Raw genomic sequence first — 22,642 nt, forward strand, 5'->3', positions numbered from 1 at the left:
TAAAGGTCTGTTGATTCTAAGTATCCTCTCAAGTTTATTCACTTCTTCCTGTTCATACTGCTTGTTCCCTAGGTCTAAATTACTGTCACCTCTCTTAATATTTAATCACTCACTCTCAACTTGTCTCTTTGTCCCCCTTCTATTCCTTACTGAAGTTAGATCAGTCTTTCTTACATCCAAATCTGATCATGCTGTTCCCTTCAGTCCCTAATTTGGTTTATGATAAAATTCTCATTCCGTAACTCTATAGACCTGGGTGACCCATGTTCCACCTATCTTGTTCATTCATTCAACAAATCTTGATTGAGCACCTTTTATATGGCAAGGCCTACATATATAGCAGTTATCAAAGTAACTCCTTGCTCTCCTAGAACTAACATTCTTATTGGGTGAGAGACAGTAAAACTTACATATGGGCCAGATGGGGATACATGGAAAAAGATAAGGGGAAGTGGATGACATGTCAGCTTTATCTTATGCACTTACCCAGGAAAAGTGGGTCTGAAACTACAGGACCTTAAGAGGTCAGCGTGGATATAGTGGAAGGACTGGATTTGAAAAGGGAGGAAGCCACAGGGTTGGCAACGAATTGAATGTCCATTGTGAGGAAATAAGGGCAGGCTCAGATTTCTGGCTTGGGCAACTAGGGGAATTAATATGTTTTGAGATAGGGAATAATGGAAGAGTAGCAGATGTGGGTGGAATTTCTCAACTAAGATTTAAACATGTTAATTTATGCCTACCTGTGGAGATTCAGGTAGGTGTCCAGATGTATACACCAGAGGTGTGGAAGTTGGTAATCCTTATGGAGGAGCACTGTAAAAAGATACCTGCATTGAACCTGAAGTGATACTAGTCCCACCTCCTGCACCCTTGGCAGACTTCCTTACGCAAAGGTTTCCTTCTGCTGATACAAGTCTCAGAATCCTGTGGAATGCTACCAAATCACAGTTAACACCTAAGTTAAAACCTTTTTGCCATCAACAGCAGAGAGAAATTAATTGCTTTTAGTTCATTGTACGTAATCCATTAGTCCCACAATTTATAACTACTGTAGAACTAATTGAGGATTCAAAAGTATAAACCTGTAGATAGGTTTTTGCAGCCTAAGGTACAAAATTCTTACCTCTAGAGTAGGTCTGGGAAAAGTCAGTAATTTTCTAGGAAACTATAACTTCAAGACATAAAAAAGCAAATATTAAATTTAATTATATCCTAGATTGGGCCTTCTAAAATTTAACTGTTTGGCTTTTTTGCATAAGAAGTGAACAATGTGACTTCAGAGAGTTTTTAATAGTTTGGTGAAAGGAGTGAGAATTAACAGTTTAGTCCCCGTGGATGTAGAAAAACCCCCAGATAACCCAAGTTAATTTTTTTTTTATTATATAAGTTGTTATTAAAACATCAAGTTTTCTGTTCTCTTTACTGTATTTTCTATTTTGGTTCTTTGATCCACTGTTTTGTTGTTTCATTTTGAGGATGGTGCTGCTGTTGATGGCCTTTATGCTTTAGATATAACTAAAAGAATTAATTGTAAGGTTGAATTCCTGTATTCATATGCATGCACATCAAAAGAACTCTGAAGTGTTAGTTCATAGCCATAGAGCATGTTGTGGTTGCTGCTGCGGGGTATTTGTTTTCTCTTGAAGTTGTTTACTCTTGGCAAACAGAAGTGAACAGACTAGCTGCTTAGCGGTTGAAATAGGGTGGCTTAACGCCACTGTATATAACACAGGTTAAAGAAATAGAGCAGGCATTTCTGCACTGGTAAGTCTGTTTGTTAAGGGAAGAAGGGAACAAAATATTTGCGTAACATCTATACCCTGCCAGTCACTGTGCTGTGTAAATTATTTTCATTAATTGGCATAATATCCCTTTTTTTTTTTTTTTTACCCATTTTCTTAATTATTACAGAAGCAATGAAAATACAGCGTCTGTTTTACAAGATCACTATCTTGATTCATCATGGAGAGCTGAGAATGGTCTTATTGTAAGTATTTTATGAAAATATCAGGTGCATTAAGCTACTACTTATTGCCCGGGCACCTCTTTTCTTGCTTGGTGGTTCTCAGCAGTTGCAGAGGTAATAAACATTTTTCTTGCTTTAAAAATAGGGGCACCTGGGTGGCTCAGTCAGTTAAGTGTCCAACTTTGGCTCAGGTCATGATCTCACAGCTGAGGGGTTCAAGCCCCGCTCGGGCTCTGTGCTGACAGCTCAAAGCCAAGAGCCTGCTTTGGATTCTGTGTCTCCCTCTCTCTGCTCCTCCCCCGCTTGCACTCTCTCTCTCTCTCAAAAAATAAATAAACATTAAAAAAGAGAAAAGAAACTTAGTCTTAACTTCTTTTGACTTTGAAAAATGGCCTGTTGAGAAACAACTTTGGAGCCAGCTAGATTTAGGTATATATCCTTGCCCTACCACTTACCAGATTTTTGAACCTCAGTTTCTTTTAAAATATGGGGATCGTTGCAGGGTTCATTTTTTTCATTTAGCAGTTATTTATTGAGTACTTACTGTGTGCCACACACTAGGCCAGGTTCAGGGGAAACATAATTGAGACATAGTCTTGCTCACAAGAAGCTTGTATTCTAAAAGGGAGTCAGGTGATAAATAAGTAGGCTAATTAATTATAGACTGTGAAGAACATAAGATGATGGCTGAGAGTAATGGGGTGAGCCTATTTTAGATGAAGGTGTCTTTGAAGGAAACTGAGAAGGTGACAGTTAAGTTGACAAGTAACAAAGAGGAGTAGATACATGAAGAGTTGAGGAAAAACATTCTAGGCGGAAGGAATAGCAGTACAGAGGCTCTGTTTGAAAGCCAGTATCTAGAATGTAGTGGGAAAGCGGGGAATGGCAGGGTTGGAGAGGCAGACCAGAGCTCTGTCATGTTTGTATGCAGCAAGAGTAGCACCAGAGAGACCAGTTGGGAAACATTGGTGGCAACCTAAGCAAGAGTAGATGGTGGTATGGCCTGAGGTTGTGGCAGAGGTGTCAGATTTTAATTATGTTTTGGACATAGAACTGCTGGGTAGATCGGATATGGGATTGAGAAAAAAGGAAGGAATCCAGGATGATTCCTAGGTTGAATAAGTAGGTGACTAATAATGCTGGGTACAAAGTTGGGAACACGGGAGAAGCAGGTGAAGGTATATGTTAGTGAGTTTTGAATATGTTAATTTTGAGAAGCCTGCTAGATATCCACGTGGACATTTTGAGTAGACAGTTGAATATAACAGTCTAGATGGAGCCTGGAGAAGAGACCTGAGCTGAAATTTTTTAAGTTTTGAGAGTTGAAAATGAGTATGATCCTTTAAGGAGAGATTGTGGCGTAAGGGAAAAAAGTGTGGTGAGTTTTGGAAATAGGTGAAATATCTAGCAACATGCTTGCTACCTGATAACTTTTCGTACATGACAGCCATTATGACTTTATCATGGGCAAGGAGCCTGAGCCTTGGAATCCAGCAGTCTTGTGTACCAACTCTCTACTCGTCCACTTGAAACATTAGCGGGGCCATGGATGCATCAGTGAAGTAATAACACCTATCTCACAGTGTTATCGTGGGAATCAGAGACATGTCTGTGCTTAGTAAATGGTAGCTTTTATTATTTGTAATCCTTGTATCATGTATTTCATTTAACAAGACATAGAAGATAATTTCAAAAAGCGTAAATAAAAAGAAAAATATTTATTTTTTAATAGCCTTGGACTCTGGATAGCACCATCAGTGAAGAGAACAGAGCTGTCATTCAGAAGATGTTGTTGGAAGAAGAGTATCCTTTAATGATCATGAGGAAAGTAAAACTTTCAGGGTTAAAAACCTGTAAATGCAAGACTTACAAAAGAGACCACTGTTATTACTAGATGGATCTTGTTTGGCCCCAGACTGCAGTTACATAATGTGTTATCTACCTATGCAAAAAGCCTCATTTTATTCCTTTGGTTCTGTTTTACTGCAGAATTTGAGATCTGACTCAGTATGTTTGAGTTTCTTTTGTCAGCCAACTCTTTATACTATCTGAATGTTGAATAGAAATTATAGGATGTTTTACGTCAGCTGGAACCTTTAATCCATGTCCAAGATCATTGAGTCCAGGCCTTTATCTTCAGTTATAGAAGCTAAAACCCAGAGATGTGAACTTACCCAGGGACACAGAATTAGAATATGTAAAAGTTCTCACTTCTTACTCCACCAATTTACAGATGTTACATGGTAGGAATCTAAGTAAAAAGCAAAAAACAAAAAACTGCAGGTTGAAGATTTTTTTTTCCCTCAGAAGTCGTAGATCTTTATCCACAGTTTAGCCACTAGCTTCTTGTCCGTGGTTAAATTTGATGATGGCAATTTAACTTCTTTGGGACTCTGCTTTCTTGTATGTAAAATGAAAGGATTGAACAAAATGATTTCTGGTTTTATGATTTTTAAAGATTATTAATAATAGTCTGATAAACAGGTTTATTTTTAACTCTCTCATCTGTATTTTATGGATATCTACCTCCTTGTTAAGCCAGAATTTCTCTGTTCCCTTTATTCAGTTATTGCTATGTTGATTTCAGAGTGTCTGTGTACCTTTAGTTATCCTAGGTTAACTCCTTTTAGGCTTTCTTATTCTCTTACTTTCCCCAACATCATAGCTACAGCCTAGATCATTGCCTTTCAATAGAAAAATAGTGCAAGGCACATATATCATTTTAAATTTTCTAGTAGCCACATTTAAATCAGGTAAAATTAATTTTATTAAGATATTTGATTTAACCCACTATATTTAAGATAACATTTCAGCATTTAATCAATAGAAAAACATTACTGAGATATTTTACAATCTTTGTTTATATGTGGCTATCGGCTAATGCATTGAACCTTGCAATTCTCAATGAATATTTAAGTGGTCATTGGCTCACTTCCAGATATGGAAACAAATAATGAGAGTGAAAGCTGTGTGAACTTTCAGAGGACAGGGATGTTTGTTTTCTTGTATCTTGGTCCTCAGCTCCTAGTACCTAGTGTAGTTCCTGACATACAAGATACATAGTCCATATTTGTTAAGGGAAGAACATCTCAGACTAATCTAAGAGTATTACAATGGGCCAGTTTTAAGAAGTTTGAGAGGGAGGGTCCATAGCAGATTTGACCTAAGTTATTTTAATTAAGGTAGAGAACAACCCTGAATTCTGTTCCCTTTAGAACTATGAAATCATACTCCCCAGTTAATCCTGGACAACCAATCAAATTCATCTATTACATTTCCCATATGTTTTAAGAAAAAATTATTTAAATGAAACATTTAAGGCTACATTCTTCTCTTAGCCACTTCTATCTAATAGGGAATATAGGAGAAGCTAATATTTTTGTAGCACACATTTTGTGCAGGTGCTATGTTTGATTTCACATGTAATATTTAATCCATATAACAGCCTTGTGAGGTGTATTTTCATCATAATTTTTGCAGACCTGGAAGGGTTTTAAGAAGAACTAGTTTAGCTAAGGTTCAAGTGTGATTTTCATGATAATGAGTGCCTACTTAATATAAGTCACCTAAAAATTACATGATTTTATTATTGTTTAAAAAGTTTCTTTAATAATTACACAGGTATTACTTATCTAAAAAGTCACTTCCAGAAAATTTCTGGCTTGATCAAAAGGAAAGTGATAAAAAATACATGAAGAGGTAAAATTAATTTTTAATACTCTTAACAGTATGAACTGTATTTTTAAAAATGTGTTCCTAAGCTCCCTTATTTTCTTTTTCATGTGGTGCAGTCTACAGAAAACAGCAAAAATCATGTATGTACTTATATGTCTTATATTCTAAAATTATAGGAGAATTAAATAAAAATTATAGTTGGCCTGTGGAAAAACTCTTAACCTTGGGTTGTACAAAAATATAAAATCAAAATTTCTTATACAGATGTTGGAATGCCACAAGATAGTTTTATGATATTATTTATATGTCAGAATTTCTATTATGGTCCTGCATAAGCAATTCCTTTAGGTTATGGAAAAGATGTTTTCCTAGGGATATGTGGGTAAATGTTTTAAAGCTGCTAATGTGTTAGGAATTGGCTTGATTTCTATTGTCCTGTCAGTTAATTTTCACTCATTTCAAACAAAAATTTAATTTGAATTTGTGGCCTTCAAAAATTATCTAGAGAAATTAAGTATTAATATTTTATAAATATTCTTTCCCTATAATTGAAGGAAATTTGATGTTATTTATTGTTTATAACCTTTCACGTTTGTGGTCCCTCAAAGGGTAGACTTACAAAGGGTAGATTTACAATTGCCAAAGGTTTGAGCACTGAACAGACTTTGGCTTTTGTATTTCGCTGAATAAATAACAGAAAAATAATAAAGATTAATGGTTTGCTTGAATTAAATTAATGAGCTTCATCACTATTTTATTTTTAATTTCTTAAGGGACTGTGTTTCAGAAGTAATAAACGTAATGCCACAGTTTCTTCTTTTCTTGCTTGATATTTACATAGATTTACATGAAAGAATCAAAGAGATAATATTTCTGGAGCCAATTTAAACACTCATATACCTTTTGGGATTTGGAAATTTATTAACGTCTGCTGCTTTGTGTCCAGTGTAAGGAAGCCTGCTGGCTACCACATTGACTTCCTTTGATGTCTTTTAGTGTTATCTTCACTCAGACCCAAGGATTATGTCTTTTGAGGCTCCTATCATCCTGGGCTAGAGAAGTATACAAGACAGGGTAAATCTGCCCCCAGGTAGAGGCTGCAGCCTTCTTTTTCTTCTTCTTTTTAACTCTTAGACACAGTATTGAATTTAGCCTATGGCTATCTGTGTAACCTTTAGCTGCATAAATATGGAATGTTCCATTTCAGACTTTTTTTTGCAATTCCTTTTTTTCCCTTCAGGGCACACTCTCCTACAAAACCAGCCAGTTACTCAGTAAAGTGGACGATAGAAGAAAAAGAGCTGTTTGAACAAGGGCTGGTAAATAGTGCAATTTTTAATTTATAGTAAAATAATTCTAGAAGCCAATATTAATAGAATTATAAGGTTAATTTGTAGAGACCAGAGATTTCTTTTTAATGATCACATCTTGAGTCTTTCTGTAGTGGCGATGTTGATAGTATAGCATGAGAGAATTCCTTTTAACTCGTGTCTAGATTACTAAAATATTAAAATAGATTTGGATCAATATTTTAGATAGTTTTCATCCTCCCCCCACTCTTTTTTGGTATTAGTAAAACCCAGGAAACTGAGCTCTGTCTGTATACATAACACCAACTACCTAGATTAAAAGGAAGAAAATACTTATCTGATGTTTTCTCTTGGGGGGAAAAAAACCCAGAAAAACAAAAAAACTTGTATATTTGGAACGGTCTGCATAATGAGCTGAGTTCTTTTTTATTCAGATATTTGGCATTGTGCACACAGTCCGAATATTTTTTTAGTGGATGTAGTGGAAGACCAGAAATACTTCTTTTGCATGAATGTTTCACTGAGATTTAAATGTCCACAGGTTACATAATAGAAAAAAAAAAAGTACGCCAGTTTCTAATTCTGAAAATTCTCCTACTAACATGAAGAAACTTTTAAGAAAATATTTGGAAATTTTTTTCTATTAAGTGTAGGTTGTATCTTTTTCTTTAAGGTACATGTTACCCCATATGATGCTAATTTTGAAATGATATATACTTATATATAGGATATTTATGTAATATTTATGTGGGACTTATGAATGCAAATTGAAATGTCATTGTTAACATTTCTGCAGATGAGGGAAATAAAATGTATTTATATTTTTACAGTTATCACCATGACATCTATATATTCTGTGATGTCTTTGTATAAATAAATAAACTATCTTGAAGGTTTTATCTCCTCCTGAGGTTTTTATCCTGTACTGTTGATGTTTTTTATATTGGTATTTCATTCTGTTGCATGATTATCATTTTTATAACTGAACTTTAATTGACTAGTCACTTATTTAAGATTGCTGATTGCTTTGGTGTTTTGCCCCTTACTGAAGACTGTGTGTGTGTGTGTGTGTGTGTGTGTGTGTGTGTGCATGCACACATATACACACCCAATAATAGGTTGTAAATTTTTAGATTATTGTTGACACTGGTGGTAATGATAGTGGCTTCATCTGCATGGCTCAAAATTCAAAGGGTATCTAAAGTTACAGGGTGTTAAGTCCCCCTATCACTCCTGTCTCTGCCTTTAGTTCTCATTGCTGGAGGCAACCATTGTCATCTGTTCTTTGTGTATGCTTCCAGAGATATTTTGTCCCTATATAAGCAAATATATATTTATTTATATAGATAGATAGATAGATAGATATCTACTTGTATACATAAACATATTTTAAACTTAGAATGTTTTCCCACAAAACTACATGGAACTATTGGTTGTATTCCCAGCCTTTTTAACCTGTTGATATAGTTTGTTTATACACTGAATTCTCTCAGGCTTTAGGGAAGGGAGTTGTGTGGTACTGAATGATGAAGGAAGATTTTTCTTTCCCTTTTTTGGGCATAGAGCTCTCTTTCTTCTCTATTTTGAAATTGGTGAGTTTTTTCTTTGTTCCCCTTGTTAGTGTACCATCTCCAGTTTTCATAATGCCTAAGCTCCTACAGCCCCAATTGTCCAGATCTTTGCTGCCTCTAGAAGTGTTCCATGCTACGAAGTTATTCATTTGCCTTCATCCCACAATAAATATAACTAATTTTGCAGTAAGTTGCCCTCAGCTAGGTGTTAAGAGAAAAATTATTTAAGATAGTTGTTAATTATTTAATTTATACTTACTAAGAATTATCCTAGAAGTACGTTGAGTTTGGTTTTTTCTTAAGTTTATTTATTTATTTTACGGAGGGCGGGGCAGAGAGAGGGAGAGAGAATCTTAAGCAGGCTTTGCACTGTCAGCACGGAGCCCAATATGGGACTCGAACTCATGAACCTGAGATCATGACCTGAACTGAAATCAAGAGTCAGAATCGTAACTGACCAGGCCACCAGGCACCCCAAAGTACTTTCAGTTTTAAGAAATGTTCATGTGTCAGATTTTCTCATGAATATCAGAAATAAGTATATAATTAATTTATTATTTGGGTCAGGTCTTGAAGATGATTTGCCACTGTAAGTCATGACCTGTAAATGTCATAACGTGACCTATAAATCTGGCCCTGAGATCAGCTTACCTGAGTTGTAGAACTACTGTGAAGATTTATACGTCAAGTAATAGAGTTGACACGTAAAAATTCCTTTTAGCTTTAAAATTGTACTGCATTCCCAGGGGCATCTGGGTGGCTCAGTCGGTTAAGCATCTGACTTTTGGTTTCGGCTCAGGTCATGATCTCACACAGTTCATGAGTTCAAGCCCCACAGGCTATTAGCACAGAGCCTGCTTGGGATTCTCCCTCTCTCTCTGCCCCTACCCCCACTTGCACTGTCTCTGCCTCTCTCAAAATAAACTTAAAAGTTAGAACACCAAATCTAGTTTAAAAAAAATTTATTGCATTCCTTTCTGTACTTCAGAAACCTCCAGATCTCCCCCCTGGGTCTCATTTTTTCTCCCGTCACAGCTTCATTGCTCCCAGGCACACAGCCTTAAACAGTACAGGGCTACAGGAAGCTGTTGGTTGCAGGTCCTATCATTTGTGATTCAGTCTTGTAAGTCAGTTTACTGCCATGCCATGTAGAGTAAAAGTACTATGGGATAGGTAATGGGTATTGTAACCCATGGATCTGGGTTTAAAAAGAAAAAAAAAGATATTTTGAAATCAGTGTCAGAATATAATCAGTTGATTCTATAAATGGGAAATGTAACCTCCCTTTTTTGAGGCATTTGTTTTTTAGATTGGGAACCTCATAATGTGCAATATGAATACATAGTGTTAAGAATATATAAGTGGTGCATCTTCCTTTCGAAAGCTGTAAAAACTAATTTTAAATCATTTTGGTCAGTTTTCAGAAGTCTAGATTCTAATGAGTTTAAGAATCTTAGCTATATATGAGACTTCATTGTGTGCTTTAGAAAATAAAGATGGGTTGTTCTTTTAGGTTTTTCTTAATGTGACAGTTGCTTGGAATATTAAGTTAATCAAAATCAATTTCTTTTCCATTTTGATAATATAGGCTAAATTTGGCCGAAGGTGGACCAAAATTGCAAAGCTAATTGGAAGTCGCACTGTTTTACAAGTTAAGAGTTATGCCAGGCAGTACTTTAAAAATAAGGTAAGCAGGATATAAATATCCCAGTCAGTAATAATAATTGCAATAAAAATTAGTAAGCAAAAGTAACTTTTTAATTGAGGCATTAAAGTCAATGTCTGAAGAAGTTTTTGTAATAAAAGTATTTTTTATTCATAAAGTACTTAACACATGTTTATCTTCTAAAATCTGAAAGCATATCTTTAGTTTTTTGAGTATTGCTATTGGAAGTCATTGTTTCCTGGAAAATACCTTTTCTTCTTAAAGATTGGCTGCATTGTAGCTTTTAAGAATGATTAGAGCTTAGGGGCCATAAATGTTAACATGATGCTAAAATCTGTTTAACAGCAGTGAAACTTTTATAATTTTTATGTAAAATTATCTGAGAACTTCAGTAAGTTGCAGTGTTATGGTCTAGTGCTTTATCCTTTCAAGTAATCTATGCTATATTTAACCATGTAGTTTTGATGTTTAGAAAATTGTAATATGTTTTCTGCTTGAGTTCTGGGAACACAATTATACAGAATTTGAAAGGGTCTTAAGTGATACTTGGCTGTTTTCTTTTAATGCAAATAATAGGTTTTACCCTGTATACAAGATTTCTCTTAGTGTCATTTGAGCATAGGAAGTAGGTAATGGAATGGATTCATTATACATCAGTCATGTGCTCCGTCTTTAACCAAACAAAAACATTTACAGGGCAGCCCACCATGGCCAAGGTATTATGGAAGAGAATAAAGATTAACTTGGTTATTCGCACTTCCATGCTTCTCAGACTCAAACATGCACAACATCTTGTAGTGTTAATCTTTCTCAAAGATTTGGGGTGAAAGGATACACTGTGATGTTAAAAGAGACATTAATATGTTATGAAATATAAAATTTTATCTGAATTTTTAGGGTAAAAACAGGAGACTTCGAGTAAATAGCAAGATTGTTAAAAGCTATTCCAGGCTATATGTCCACATCTGTTTTTCTCTCCTCCTACCCTTTTGTTCTTTACACAGTAAGCCAGTTAACCTCAAGTACTGGATCCTGGGGTTCTATTGTGATACAGAATCACAATAAGCTCTTTTTTAGGAGCTGTCATCCTTGGGAATGTCAGTCATGTACAAGATTTTTCAAAAACCATTTATGTAAAGATTTTATTTTAAATCCTTTATATTCATTGACAATTGTTTTCTTTTCCTTGACTAGATATTTATGTCTATAATAGCAGATATGGAAGATAATTTCATGCTTTAAATTATAAGCTGTATAATGCTGGAATTCTATTAAATGAACCTTTGAAAAATAGTTGTTTCTATTATCGCTGTATTTACCTTCAATTTACTAAATAAAGATATGTGACATAGATTCCTTTAAATAATGAGCTGTTTAGCTTTATAAAAAATGATCAGTGGAAGTATCTGACATTCTAAGAATTAAGCCATTAAAAATATTTTAATATCTTAAAGAATCCCTTTGTATGACAGTTTTTTTTGTTTTTTGTTTTTGTTCATTCTCTGGTTGATCTACACCAGATTCCTGTTTTAAACTTAAAATGGAAAAACAAGTGTAGTTATACATAGGTCATGATTATTTGATTAATAAAATCACCAGACCATAAATGAGTCAAATATATTTATGGAAATTTGAAATGATGATATTTTACATTTAAAGTGCAGTTGTGAATCAGTCCTTAGAAGAAAAGCACAATAAAGGTATGCCATTGACATGTACTCGGTTTAATAATTGTATTTATCATATATGTACCAGTGGTTAAATTTTTAAATGTTAATATGGGGGTTTTATCTTGATTTTTAATAAGGTAAAATTAGATGGTCCAGAGAAGGGAACACCACATCAGAAGAGCAGCAGTGGTCTTCAGATTAAAAATGAAGATGAAGGCACAAAGGCCTGGACGCCATCAGGTTTAAGGGGACATGCTGATCCCAACTTGAATGCTATAAAAATTGAAAAGTTATCTGATGATGAAGAAGTAGACATTACAGATGAGGCAGATGAGGTGACTTCTCAAGCTCCTCCCAAAATTCCTGGCAGTGATGTCTTATTAAACATTCCTAATAGTAAAAGTCATGAAACCAGTCAAGGAGAATTTATTGCTTCTTACAACCAGGAAGATTCCATATCTAAATCTTCCAAGGAATATTTTGAGAATACAAAGCAGGGTGAAATGGAAGTACTTTCAAGCTCAGGAATTACATTTTGGACTGAAAAACAGAGCACTAGTGACAAAAAATCAGTTGAATTAAATGATCAGAAATGTAATAAACTGGTGAAAAGCTGTGAAAAACATGATGGAAATGGAGTAATAGACGATGCCAGGCAGCTGCCTTCTCCAGAGCTGTGTGAAGTTCGGGAAGATCTAAGTGATGAAGAAATGCTTTTTCATTCTTCCTGCCAAATGGAGGGGGAGAGCCACGAGGAAGAAGAGCTTAAGCCACCAGAACAAGAAGTGGAAATAGATAGAAATACCATTCAAGAAGAAGAAAAACAAGCAATTCCTGAGTTTTTTGAGGGGCGCCAAGCTAAAACACCAGAACGCTATTTGAAAATTAGGAATTACATTTTGGATCAGTGGTAAGGAAGAATTCTATTTTAGATACCGTTTTAAAACTTCTGATACTCTAGGGTATTTTAATGAGGCCTATTGAGGTTTTAGTCATTTACATTGCGAGTGATGCAGAGAGCTTGAACATATGAATATATTTTAATAGGCAAGACTTCAAATTTCTCATAAGGAAGTTTTCTTTGAAAGCTTTGGTACATATTGTCATCTATAGCTATTTCATCCCATCTGTCTGTTCATTAAGGGTATTTGGTCCTGGAAAAAAGGGATAATTTGCTTTAAGAAGCAGTTTCTTAGGACAGTGTTAGGAAGATACAGAAAGAAAAAAACTTGAAAAGGAGAATGTCTTTCCTAGTTTATCATGTACTTGTAAGTACAAAGAGAAAATTTTGGTAACAAAAGGATAGTGTCATTAAATGTGGCTAGATTACAGAAACCTTTTCCTTAATTGCTATAAATGCTTTCAGCTTTGAACTTGTAACATAATGTGAAAGTAATCCCTTCATCTAGCTTCATTAGGATACAGGAATTTTCTGATAGATAAAGTTCATCTTTTGAATTGTCAATACCTTTTATTTGAATTATTTAGTGTTGGGTGGGGCGCAAACCAAAAAACTTCCCACCTTATTAGCCTAAGTGCTCTGCAAATTGAATTTTTCGTGATAGTTTAATTAAGACATTACCAGACATTCATAATTGTTGTTACTGCTTTTGGAGACACTGAATTGCATAGAGCCATCTTTACAGAGGACTTCTGCCATAACCTCGGAAGATTACCAAAGGAAAACAAATAATCATGTGTATTCTGTCTGTAACCTTCAGTACTCACACAATATTAATTTGACTGATTTTTAAAATAGCTTTGTCAGAAAAGAAAGATTTTTGTTCTTGACTCGTGGTTGTCTTGCTGATGGTTGAGATGGCTAAAAGTAAAATTTCTGGGCAAGGTGGTCTCAAAGGAAAGAATAAATATAAGGAACAGCTGCTATTCGCATAGTACTTAACGGTTTACAGAAAGCTTTTCTATGTTGTTTGATTCCTCACAACAGTCCTGTAAAATAGGCAGGTGATATTTTCTGTGTTTGGGAGATTCTAAGGTCAGGAGAGGTCTAGGGGCCTGCCTTTGATTATATAACCAGCCACTGACAGAAAGAGGACCTGTGAGCAGGTCCTAACTGTCAGTCATTTCCTCCATTATTTCACATTGCCTGATTGACACTATTGAAAAAGACCAGTCAGATTAGATCTAATTTTGTTTTGGGAAATAAGAGGATGAATGGCCAAAATGGAAGGACTTCAAAATAATAACTCAAAAAATTTTTTTACCTGTGTGAATCATCAGTGAGTGACTTAATGGTACTTTAATCAAATTTCATTTGTTTGAATTTTGAATTCTCAATAAGGCAGAATAACTTATGTAGATAGTATAAATTATATGGCAGTAGTTTCCTAATGACATTTGCCTTAGTCATAACACCAGTTAAATGTTGTTTGAGTATGTGATTTAACAGAACAGTGTGAAAGGAGAAAGAAGTGTTTTGAACAGGAACTCCAAACTATTCTCTTCGGAAATAGAAGAGGGGACTGGAGGTGGTGTTAAAAAAAAAAAAAAGTAGAAGAGTTAAAGTTTTAAAAGAAAAGACCTGATTTGTTTGTAGCTAAAGGATCTTTTCCATAAAAACACATGCAACTGACCCCCTGTTTATGGGAATGTTTTAAGATAGTTAACACTGTTATTGAATGCCTCCCGAATGCATTTAAATGTATTTAAGTCATCTCCAGTTCTGACAAACTTGTCCTCATTCTACAGATGAGAAAAATGAGTCTCAGAGAGGAAAAAGAACTTGTTCCAGGTCACATTAGGTGAAGGTGACTTCAGGGTCTGCAGTCTTGACTTGTAATTTTCACACTTCATCTCAGGTCCTTGACTCAGACTTTTTCAGTCTGCCCTGAATGCTTCCCCCATGCTGCCTTCTAGATCTTGGTGAACCATGCATCGTTGTCCCCTCAGGTCTGCTCCAGGGAAATTAGAGGACTTCACTGACCACCCTATCTAAAATAGCTCACATCTGCCCCTCACTCTCTTAGTTTGTATTCTATCTTCATAGAGCTTACTACTACTGAAGATACGACGTTTTTATTTCTGTATTGTCTTCTCTTCCTTCCCTCTCCCTCCCCATGATAATACAGACTTCATATGGACAGATTTTTGTCTGTTGTGTTCATTGTTACACCTCTAGTGCTTAGGGCAGTGCTTGTTCTAAGCAAATATAAAAGGCACTCTTTGTTAAGGGGAAAAGTTGGCATGATGAATCACTAACAGGGATCTTTAGAGGCCTTACCGTTTGTTCAGCACCAAACTAGTGCTGAGCTTTGTTTAAAGTCTTTCGATTTGGGCAGTCTTTAATTAAATCAATACTGTTTTTAGATTGCTACAGATTTTTGGTAGCTTGTTACACCGTGCTCATTCCTGTTTTCTTGCCTTCATTTGTGCAATTTGTTTCCTTTGCTTTCACACTGAAGTGAAAACACTGAAATCTCATCTTTTCAATGGCATTTCTGATACCCTGCCGTATCACAAATTACTTCTTGCCCTCACTGAATGTCTGTAGAATGTATGGTTTTAAATTTGGTTTCTGCTTAGGCAGGCCTTCCCTAAACACCCTCTCTGAAGTAGTCTGTGCCTGTTTGTCTCTCTATCCCTTTATCCTTCTTACTGTTTCTTCCTAGCACTTACTGCTATATATATAATTAATTATATATTAATATAAGATTACAAGCAATATATTAATATGTAATATATATTAGTCATATATATTCTCCCATTAAATTTTTTTTAAATTTTATTTTTGAGAGAGAGAAAGAGACAGAGCAGAGGAGGGACAGAGAGAGAGAGGAAGACACAGAATCTGAAGCAGGCTCCAGGCTCTGAGCTGCCAGCACAGAGCCCTACATGGGGCTTGACCTCATGACCCATGAGATCATGAGCTGAGCCAAAGTCAGATACCTCACTGACTGAGCCACCCAGGCGCCCCTATATATCCTCCCATTAGCATGTAAGGTCGGGAGCTTTATATTCATGTCTGTATCCTTAGTGCCTAGACAGTGCCCGGTATGTAGGATGCAAAGTAAATATTTGTGGAATAAAATAAAGATTCAATAAGAAATCCTGTTACATGATAATGTCTGAATACTTGGTCTATAATGTCTGTATGTAGATCTTGACTTTAACTTCCTCAAATAAGTACTTTAATTCCTTTGACTTTTTGCTTCCTTATCTCTAAAATAAGAATAATAAAATCTACTTTGTAGAACTGTTGTGAGGATGAAGGTTGTGTAACTGTTAGTACTGGCATAAGCACTCGGGAACTGTTTGCTGCTATTATTAAGTTCTCCACTACTCTTAAACTCTATCTGCCATGGTACAATAAGTACATTCAGTAAATATGAACTGTATTATGTAAACCTTGTATTTTTTTCATACTTTGGGCATTTCTTGATTTCTTGGAAATCCTCTATAATATTAATATTTCTGTTTTCCACTGAGAGTGCTTACTCTTATTTATTGGCCTAATGATTAAAAACCGGTATAAAACTTTCAAGCATTTATAAGATAGCTTATAATTAAAAGATACTGCCCAGCAAAGTGAAAGTGGACGAACCTTAGTAATATATTAAAAATTAGAAAAGTTTAATACCAAATACTTTAGATATGTTGTCAGAGTGCCCTTTTTATTCTTGAAGCTTGAATTTGGATCTGTTGACAAAACCTCTAACTTTAAAATCCTGGAATAACTGGAATCTATGGCATTTCATATGGGAAAAAAATAATAGTTAATAAAAATCACATTATACTTGTAAGTTATTGTATCATTTAAAGGTAATTTCAGGAAAAAGTACAGTTGGGTATTATGTATTAGCATTGTTTTTACTACACATTTACAGATTGAGAGGGGGTAAATTTTTAAGATATTTCAAATATTAAAAGTTTTCCCCAGAAATCTTTTTTCATGTTTTTATTTATCCAAAATAACTGTACTTCCATCTCTTAATTAGGGAGATATGCAAACCGAAATACTTAAATAAGACCTCAGTACGTCCTGGCCTGAAGAACTGTGGGGATGTTAATTGTATTGGACGGATTCATACATACCTCGAGTTGATAGGAGCAATCAATTTTGGATGTGGTAAAAATAAAAACCCAACAACATCTTTTACTCAACATTTTTTATCCTTAGAGCACCCGTTAACTTCCTTGATGGTTAGAATTCACGCAGATTTAGTATAGATGCAGAGTTCAGAAAGATGCTATAATATGGAATAACTGTATTACTAAGTTTTTTTGTAAAACAGATTTCTGTTGATTAAGCTACATTTTCCTGTAACCTACAGTGAAAATTGGTGGTATGAAAAGGAAAAATATTCTCTAAGTGGGAGAAATAATTTAACAATGAAGCTCTTTGTCAAGTACAAGTAACGTCATTTTAAGAAAAGTCTGATAGTAGCCCATTCAATATGCAAAATCTGTATTAATGCTAGAAATACTGTCTAGCAGTGTTTAAGTAAAGGAAATAATTTATGAGCCTCTACACTTAAATGTAATAAAGGTGCCAAAATATTTTTCACGGAAGAAAGTTTCTTTCACCCTAGTTTTTCTCAAATATGCATGATTTTGAATGTATTTTTCACTTTTATTGAATTAACTTGACACAAACATTTTGAAGAAAGTTAATAACCATAGTTGTGATAAGGTAATTAGATAGGTAATTAGAACTTTGTAACCCATGGTTTCAGAAGAATATGTTCTGTCTTTGAGAAGACAGCTAACCAGAAAATCTCCTATCAGAGATTATTTATTTATCTCGTAGAGAGAATTTACAGTCTGCCCTGTGGTCTGTTTTTCATTTCAGTGTCTGTGTTTCCCCAGGCACTGTATCTTGGGACTGGCTGCTCAGGAAAACTAAGGGTTCGCAGCTTCCACAGCCACTAAAAAAAAATGAAATCACGTTTTCTGTGTTAGACCTCTGAATTCAGCAAAGTGAGCTTAGCAGTCATTTAATTAGAAATTAAATTACCCATCTCCTGAATATCCCATTTTACTGAGATTTCCTTAAGAGTGTTATTAGTTTTACGTGAGACTGCCAAGTAATTGCAGAATTAAGATAGAAGCTTAGGTATAACAAAACTTAGAAATTGGCTTACAACTTCCAGTCAGTATAGGTGTGCCTTCCTATTGAACGAATGAGTTTCAGAAAATAATAGACTGTTTTATTTTTCCTGAATTCCAATAGAACAGGCTGTGTACAACAGGCCACAACCAGTTGACAAAGCACGAGCCAGGGACCGAAAAGATGCGGCGGAAGCATACCAGCTTGCACAGCGTCTGCAGTCTATGGTAAGTGTTCACCTGTCATCTAAGGTGTGCCCCCTTCTAGCCACCTGTTAAACACATGGACAGTGAGTGGAAGAACGTGTTTTCTCTTGTATGTCACCTTAGCCATTTACTTTTCTGGTTTCTATTCAGTGTCATGTTAGTTTATAAGGCAAAAACCAAAAACACCTCGTAATTCGCTGGCAGACTTGACACGGAAGCGTCGTACTTTGCTCGCGTGGCCTTAGAATTCTTGGTTCCGGTTTCTAAGTCTAGTGTGTCTTTTACAGCCATACAGCTAAGCTCCTTTTTCTTTCAGTTACTTTGTTTAGCTAAAAAGTCTTAGGTTAAGATTCAGCTTCTTGGAATAGCTATCTAAACTATTGTAGCCTTTCTTTTTTAATTCTTGAAGTTAGGGAGTTTTACAGTATCTTACAATTTGTGAATCTTATTTTAAAGGTGAGTGATCTACAAGTCTCTTAAAAGGCAGAGTCATAGTGTGATCTCGTTGGTTTTACTAATAAAGTAGATTGGTAATAGGTGAGGTAAATGAAGAAACGTATAGATAATAGAGTGGACATTTTTCTTAGCGTATTTAGGCTGTTAACCATTTCTGCCTACCTAGATTTACTTTTATAAGAAAGGATGTATTTAGATACAGTTGCTGGAAAAGGTGCCACTCAAACACTGGCCTCTGAGCCAGTCTTTTTTGTTTGTTTGTTTGTTTTTTGTTTTGAGAGGGAGAGAGTGCAAGCTGGGAAGAACTGAGGGAGGGAGAGAGAGAATCTTAAGGAGCCTCCACCACGCCCAGCACAGAGCCTGACATGGGGCTCAGTCTCACAACTATGAGATCATGACTTGAACCGAAATCAAGAGTTGGACACTTAACTGACTGAGCCACCCAGGCGCCCTTGAGCAGTCTGTTTTAAAGGCTTCAGTATTGGGGTTTATAAAACTAGATATTAGTAATCTTGTCAACTAATTTCATAATGTTTTATTGTTTTTATTGCATCCACTAGGCAGTCTTTCCCTTTCTGAGGCTGAGATGTAATTTTGCTTCTAGTTTTAATATTCTACCTCTTGCTACGCGTTCTTGCAAGTTTTCTACCACAAGTGGTTGAAAGGGAAGTCATTTTCTTGGTGGTTCTTTTTAATCTTAAAAATATTTTTTGTCCTAGTATTTTAGTTTCTAAGTGGCGAAAAGAAATGAAAATTCAATAAGAAATCCAGGTAAAATTTAGAAAATCATTACTGATTTATTTCTGAGCAGAGTGTAAACTATTAAACATAAATTAATAAAATAAAATTTAGTCAGGCAATGCTGATCAGGGATTACAATATTTTAATGGAGAAATTAACTGATTTTTTTTAAATAATCATTTTGGCTTTGTGTATTGTGCTGTGATTTCCCCAGGTTAATCTTGTTACCTTTTGCTTCATTTTAATCTTACCACAGCGCACAAGGAGACGTAGGGTCCGAGACCCATGGGGAAATTGGTGTGATGCAAAAGACTTAGAAGGACAAACCTTTGAGGTAACTTTGACCTTAGCAGATATGTCATCACTAAAAGTTGTTCCATCATCTATATATGTATGTCTTAATGTCACATATATTACACTTGTTGTGTGTGCGTGTGTGTATCCGTCCCATGTTAATTTGTCTAGAAGCCACCAATAAACAAAAAACTAGAAGGCATTGGTGCAATTAACTAGGAGTTGGATTCGTTTTCCAAATTTTGTCTAATCTCTGTATTCTGGTCTCTAGCTCAAGAATATCTGCCAAGGTGCCAGGAAGTTGGTATGCCTAATTCATTTCAGTAAACATTTATTTATAGAATGATGTTCTGATATACCAATTAAAATATTGTCCCAAGCATTAGACATAAATTGAATTACAAATACTAAAGTGTCATTTCTACCAATAAAAACTGTGGTTCTGAAAAGAAACATGGGTGACGAATGTGTGTGTGTGTATAAGTTCTGTATCTATAGAATTTATTTGTGAACACCCAGTGCAGTAGAATGGAAAGAATGTGTGAATGTGTACTTACTGGCTTTATTACCTTGAGCAGTTTCTTAACCTCACTGAAATTCAGGTTTTTGTCTATGGAGTGTGAATAATACCTCTGTCCAAGAATTGTTATGAGAATTAAGTGAAGTAAATGGAATAAAATGTATGAAGATTCTAGTACTAGGTTACTTAATAAGCCTTGCATATACCAATTACTCAGTAAATTATAGTTTTCCTCTTGAGTTTCAGTACAAAAACAAAACAAAAAGAAAACGTTCTCCTCTTTTTCTCTTCCCCATTCCCTGTCCCTAGCCTCACTTAATCTCTAATCTAGGCACAACATTAGTAACGCATGATTCCTGCCTAGAAAGAACTTCTATAGTTTCTAGTAGGAAAGATGAAACCTGTGTTAAGTTCCATAAGGTTGATCTTAAGAAATGTCAGGTCTTCCCCAAGGGGTGTGTGTGATGAGAGAAGGTTTCACAGAAGATGTGACTTGAGGGATTAGCAGGACAGTCTCAAAATGTAGAAAAGTAGGTGAGGGCATTCCAGGCTAAGGGAGCAGCATAAACAAAGGTAGAGATGTGGGAAAATACCAGACATATTCTGGAAAAGGTGCCTAGTTATTTGGGCTAAAGTGTAAGAATGATAGTAGAAATGGAATGAAAAGATTAATTTTGTACTTATGTAGGACTTATTAAGTATGTGTCCAACCCTATTCTAGTGTTTTATAAACATTAATGCATCATTACGATAACATCATGACACTGTTATTATTACTATTTTTGTTCCCATTTTAAAGATAAGGAAACTAAAGCACAGAAAGCTTCAGTAATTTGGCCAGGGTCATCCAGTAAGTAGCAGAGCGAGGCATTCTGTCTCCAGAATCTGTACTCTTTATCATTATGCTGCGCTGTCTCCCTGTTGGGAAAGAAAACAACACAATAGGATTTGATGACTAGAAATGGGAAATAAGTAAAAGGAGGGACTCAGGTGATTCTGAGGTTTTTAAGTTTGGTGTGGCTGTAGATTTTGGAACAATTTTTTAATATATTATCTAGCATTGCAATTTGTTAGTAGAAAGAAGGAGGTACATCTCTATCAACATAGTCTATCCTGTTCTCACCTGCCTTTAATTATGGTGTTAAAGAGTATTCTTTATTACTATTGATTCTGCCTGTCAGTGGCTGATGGACTGGTTGATCAAGTGGTTGTTTTCTGTTTTAGCATCTCTCTGCCGAGGAATTGGCGAGAAGAAAAGAGGAAAAATGTAAATCTGTTAAATCCTCAAAAGTACCAAGACCAACAAAAAGGTATAGTGTTTTACACATGTAATTTTTTTAACTTATCACCAATGATTAGGAATGTATGGAAAAAATACCTGATTAGCAACATGTTATTCATATTAAGTTTAAAAATACTACTAGATGGGGCGCCTGGGTGGCTCAGTCTGTTAAGTGTCTGACTTCAGCTCAGGTCATGATCTCACAGTCCATGAGTTCGAGCCCCACGTCGGGCTCTGTGCTGACAGCTCAGAGCCTGGAGCCTGTTTCAGATGCTGTGTCTCCCTCTCTCTGACCCTCCCCTGTTCATGCTCTGTCTCTCTCTGTCTCAAAAAAATAAATAAAAACATTAAAAAAAATTTTTTTTTTAAATACTAGAATTTTTGAGATTTTTTATTTCACTGATTACCAGTTTGGAAGAGCTTGAGCAAAAGTTTTGAATTTATAGGTTTAGTGACTATAGGATCCAACATATGTTGTAAACGGGCCTTGATTATAACAGGTGGTCATTCAACTCCTTAGACATTATAAATAGGTAACCTCATGAAATGACTAGTGCTTTCTTTGGTTGGTGCTGATTGTTAGCAAGGTTTTTGGGGATTTTTCTGTGTGTGTGTGTGTGTGTGTGTGTGTGTGTGTGTGGTTTTGTTGTTTTTTTTTAATAATCTGTTATTTGTAACATAACACTTAAGAGTCACCAAATAAGTTAAATGTCTTGGTTTTCTGGACCCTCACTTTCTGTAGATGCAGAAATAGATTATGGTTTCACCAGTGTCCCTTTTAAAATAAGATATCTAGGAATGTCCCCAGGTCATTTTCAGTGAAAGAGCCCTGATGTTTAACCAAGTGTAAGTCCCTAGGTAAGTTATGTAAAGCCTTAAGCCTTCAGTGCTCATTCATAAAATAATAACTATAATAGCTAAGACTGTTGACTATGCTTTAAGCACTTTGTATATATTAACTCATTTAATCCCCATAACCACCCTGTGCAGTAGTTAATAATATCATTCATGAGGAAACAAACTTGCTCATGCTTGTTAGTGATGGAGCTGTGATTTAATCCAGGCAGTTAGACTTAAGAATCCATACTGCTAACATTACATTATATATCCCCTCTCTAAAAGAAAAATTAAAACCTACAGTTGTTGTGAGAGTAAAATAAGATAAACTATGTAAAAAAATATCGTCATCCATAAGCTAGGACTCCTTATCTAGTA

At 35.3% G+C, this 22,642-nt stretch overlaps 1 protein-coding gene across 3 annotated transcripts in view; it reads left to right on the plus strand.

Moving 5' to 3' along the window:
• MYSM1 (Myb like, SWIRM and MPN domains 1) overlaps positions 1–22,642 on the plus strand; it is a 39,132-nt gene that overhangs the window by 2,970 nt on the left and 13,520 nt on the right. For 2 of the 3 annotated variants that reach the window (XM_049617077.1, XM_049617078.1), the window contains exons 2-12: positions 1,915–1,990; positions 3,702–3,772; positions 5,591–5,668; positions 5,761–5,784; positions 6,885–6,963; positions 10,114–10,212; positions 11,999–12,771; positions 16,817–16,947; positions 18,052–18,155; positions 19,588–19,665; positions 21,370–21,455. In XM_049617077.1, the coding sequence (XP_049473034.1) occupies positions 1,915–1,990; positions 3,702–3,772; positions 5,591–5,668; positions 5,761–5,784; positions 6,885–6,963; positions 10,114–10,212; positions 11,999–12,771; positions 16,817–16,947; positions 18,052–18,155; positions 19,588–19,665; positions 21,370–21,455 (1,599 nt within the window). The remainder of the gene's footprint in view (positions 1–1,914; positions 1,991–3,701; positions 3,773–5,590; positions 5,669–5,760; positions 5,785–6,884; positions 6,964–10,113; positions 10,213–11,998; positions 12,772–16,816; positions 16,948–18,051; positions 18,156–19,587; positions 19,666–21,369; positions 21,456–22,642) is intronic. The other variant, XM_049617080.1, reaches the window with a different exon arrangement.

This window comes from Panthera uncia (genome assembly GCF_023721935.1).
Source record: "Panthera uncia isolate 11264 chromosome C1 unlocalized genomic scaffold, Puncia_PCG_1.0 HiC_scaffold_4, whole genome shotgun sequence".
NCBI lineage: Eukaryota > Metazoa > Chordata > Mammalia > Carnivora > Felidae > Panthera > Panthera uncia.